This window comes from Pygoscelis adeliae, unplaced genomic scaffold, assembly GCF_000699105.1.
Source record: "Pygoscelis adeliae isolate BGI_AS28 unplaced genomic scaffold, ASM69910v1 Scaffold14, whole genome shotgun sequence".
Classification (NCBI taxonomy): Eukaryota; Metazoa; Chordata; class Aves; order Sphenisciformes; family Spheniscidae; genus Pygoscelis; species Pygoscelis adeliae.
In genome coordinates this window covers 5,964,898-5,968,003 of record NW_008825109.1, presented here as the reverse complement: position 1 = coordinate 5,968,003, position 3,106 = coordinate 5,964,898, and the positions used below count along the sequence as shown (strand labels likewise).

The 3,106-nt window shown below is 54.0% G+C and overlaps 1 protein-coding gene across 2 annotated transcripts; it reads left to right on the top strand.

Moving 5' to 3' along the window:
- Positions 1-52: 52 nt before the first annotated feature.
- Positions 53-3,099, top strand: SHISA2 (shisa family member 2). 2 transcript variants are annotated; one of them, XR_663774.1, is made up of 3 exons: positions 53-1,694; positions 1,945-2,828; positions 2,963-3,099. XR_663774.1 is itself a non-coding variant. In XM_009327759.1 (2 exons), the coding sequence occupies exons 1-2, from the start codon at positions 1,646-1,648 to the stop codon at positions 2,496-2,498; spliced, it is 603 nt and encodes a 200-aa protein (XP_009326034.1). In that variant the 5' UTR covers positions 53-1,645; the 3' UTR covers positions 2,499-2,930. The 2 variants fall into 2 exon arrangements, 1 of the variants encoding a protein (XP_009326034.1); XM_009327759.1 differs by lacking the exon at positions 2,963-3,099 and having other exon boundaries at positions 1,945-2,930.
- The last annotated feature ends 7 nt before the right edge of the window (positions 3,100-3,106 follow it).

The window sequence follows — 3,106 nt, the reverse complement described above, 5'->3', positions numbered from 1 at the left end:
AGGAGGACTGGAGGTGGGGCCAGCCGAGCGCTTCTGCAGCTGTCAAACGGGAAAAAGTACCCGCGCTTAGATACGTCTTTTTCCCTCCCTATTATTTGAAGGTCCGGCCCTGTCTTCTTTAGAAGTAGGTGAGACCGCTTTCCGACAGCCTTGGACAAGCTGGTTGTCGTGTGCGGCTCTGCCACCGCTCTGAATCGGCTCCTCAGCCCTGTTTGTGCTCCCAGTTAAAAAGGGAAGGAAAAAATGAAACGACCCATGTGAGCGAGACAAAAAAAGAGTAACGTGACGTTTCAAAATTACTTCTGGCCGGTCCCCGTTTTAATTGTATACATCCTTCCAGCTCAGATACCCTGCTTAGGACTGGTTTTTACAAGACTGAATTTCAAGGATGAACTCGAGTCTTTCTGCTGCTGTTTAAAAAAAGCCTCGGTGGCTTCCCAGCACCCTTGCTGCCATCCCCACATGCTGAACGCACTAGAAGTAGCCTGAAGTGATGTTATAATTAGGACAGATTTACTCTCAGAAAACTTGTGTGTTACAGTCTGTAGCAAGCGTGTCCACCTGCTAAGAGCTACTGTATCGCCAGGCGCAGAAGTAGAGACAATTTTTTGCAAGTCTTTTGTTTAAAAAGTGCTAAAATTATGGGAGAAATGTGGCCTTTTGGTTAATAACTCACTCCACATAATCAGCTGTGCAAGGAGGTATTCTGACTTGGGTGGACAGATAACTCCCTTTGCAGTTCGGAGAACAAGGCATTTTTCTTAATTAATTTTCTTAACAGTATTTACTGCTCAGCGGGTTTGGGAGCTGTCGCCCTGCGCTGGCACTGGTTAGCTCACAGGAGGGGCAGCTGCGTCCCCTGCCCCTGTGCCCAGGGCACGTTGTTAGCAGCGGCTGCGTTAGCGCCTGTCGGGCAGGGGGCCGCAACCCTGCCTGAGTCTCCGGGTTGCCGGTTTTCGCTGGAAATGATGAAGTCCCGGCGTGTTGTTGGGAGTGTTCACAAGCGCTGAAGGGAGGCACCTTCCCCTCATTATTCCTGGATATATCCATGCAGATTTCTTACTGAGGCAGAGAAAACGGCTTTTTCCCTGGGAGTGCAGAGCAACTGGAGCCCAGGTCCTTCCAAGGATGGTGTTCGCCATCCGCCTTGTCGGGCTCCTGACCCCACGGCTGAAGCATCGCCTGTAGTCTCTGCTCCCAGCCCTCGCCCACCCTCACTCCTCCTGCCCTGATGTCCCTTCTTTAAGCCTCGCAAGGGGGAATGCTGGTAGTGAAGCTTTGGAGCATGGTGCTGTCGCCCTATCGCCCCTCCCCGTGGTTTCTCCCCAGTCCCAGGGCTGAAGTGCAGAGCAGCTGGACACTCATCCCTGGGGCTGGAGGGTGGCAGAGTCCCTGTGACTGCTGCTCGGGTGCTGCCTGGCTATCCCCCTGCCCTGAGGGGTGGCAGCAGCCGGAGAGGGCCTGCAATGGGGAGGGATGTGATGCAGCACTGGGGTTTGACCACCCCGTGCTCCTGAGCCCTGAGCAGGCATCCTGCCCCCAAAGTATATCCCTGTGGCACTGTTCAGACCCAGCGTTCTCTTGCCTGAGTTTTCTAGCGGGGCGTATTGGAGACAAGATCTGGTGAGATGTGGAGCGGTGGTTGATGTGGATTAGACCACCATCAGTGGGAGCGAGCCGTCCTCCCTCGAGGCGTGAGCTGTGGGCTTTCCTCCCTGCTAATAACTTTAAAGATGCTTTTGGAAACTCCAGCCACTGGTTTTAGCAGCCCTTTTCATCCTCCCTGTGCAAAATGCTCAGCTGCACACACAGCTTTTAGTGCTCATCCTGCATTGACCTGCGCTGGGGGGAGGTGGGCTCGGCTGGGGGGGGACGGGACCTGCTGCCGGAGATGCTGAGGTTTGTCCTTGTCCCCCAGTGACGACGTTTTCCTTGCTGTTGCAGTGCCCATCTACGTGCCGTTCCTTATTGTTGGATCTGTATTTGTTGCCTTCATCATCTTGGGGTCGCTGGTGGCGGCTTGCTGCTGCAGATGCCTGCGGCCCAAGCAGGAGCCCCAGCAGAGCCGAGCCCCCGGGGGCACCCGCCTGATGGAGACTATCCCCATGATCCCAAGTGCCAGCACCTCCCGGGGCTCCTCCTCCCGCCAGTCGAGCACCGCCGCCAGCTCCAGCTCCAGCGCCAACTCGGGGGCCAGAGCCCCCCCAACCAGGTCCCAGACCAACTGCTGTTTGCCAGAAGGGACCATGAATAACGTCTACGTCAACATGCCGACGAACTTCTCGGTGCTGAACTGCCAGCAGGCTACCCAGATCGTGCCGCACCAGGGGCAGTACCTGCACCCCCAGTACGTGGGCTACGCTGTGCAGCACGACTCGATGCCGCTGACCCCGGTGCCCCCTTTCCTCGACGGTTTGCAGAGCGGCTACAGGCAGATCCAGTCTCCCTACCCCCACACCAACAGCGAACAGAAGATGTACCCAGCTGTGACTGTGTAGCGCTGACACCTTCCTCCCCCTCCCCACCCGGCAGATTTTAATATCTAAACTGAATGGAGGAGAAATACTTCCTCGGAGCGAAGCTCCCAGAACATCACTTGTAAATAATTTTGAAAGGCTCATGCATGTCAGACAGTGTTTATACACCATTTATTTTCATCAGGGTCCGTTGCCAGAAACTGTAGGATGATATCTCTGAATTAACGTTGCCAGATACGCTCTCATTCCAGTGCATGATTTACAGCGGCGAAGGATTACGCTGAAAATGCATATGTATTTCAGATCACTGTACTTGCGAGATAAATGCCGGAGCCATTAAGTGCCCTTCAGGTATGACATGGTCAGAAGTATTTGCCTAATTAATTCGTAGAAAGAGTTTTGTTACACTGTACAAGACCGCAGTACTTAAGAAACCTCTTTTCTCCTCTCCCAGCTCCCTAATGACATTTCCCATTGCTTTACAGACAATCACAACCGAGAGCCGAACAGTGCAATCCGTGCGTGCCAGATGCTGGTACCAGCCTCCATGGTTACTTACGCACCCCTGGTTTGGGGTGAAATGCCACGAAAGGCTTAGTCTTGCAAAGACCAATTTTCTTTGTACCTGG

What these genes read in the sequence shown, in the direction of transcription:
- SHISA2 (XM_009327759.1), top strand. Translation starts at nt 1,646, where the DNA reads ATGTGGATTAGACCACCATCAGTGGGAGCGAGCCGTCCTCCCTCGAGG. An exon ending in GAGCCGTCCTCCCTCGAGGC is followed by an intron (nt 1,695 to 1,944) that starts GTGAGCTGTGGG and finishes TTGCTGTTGCAG; the next exon opens with TGCCCATCTACGTGCCGTTC.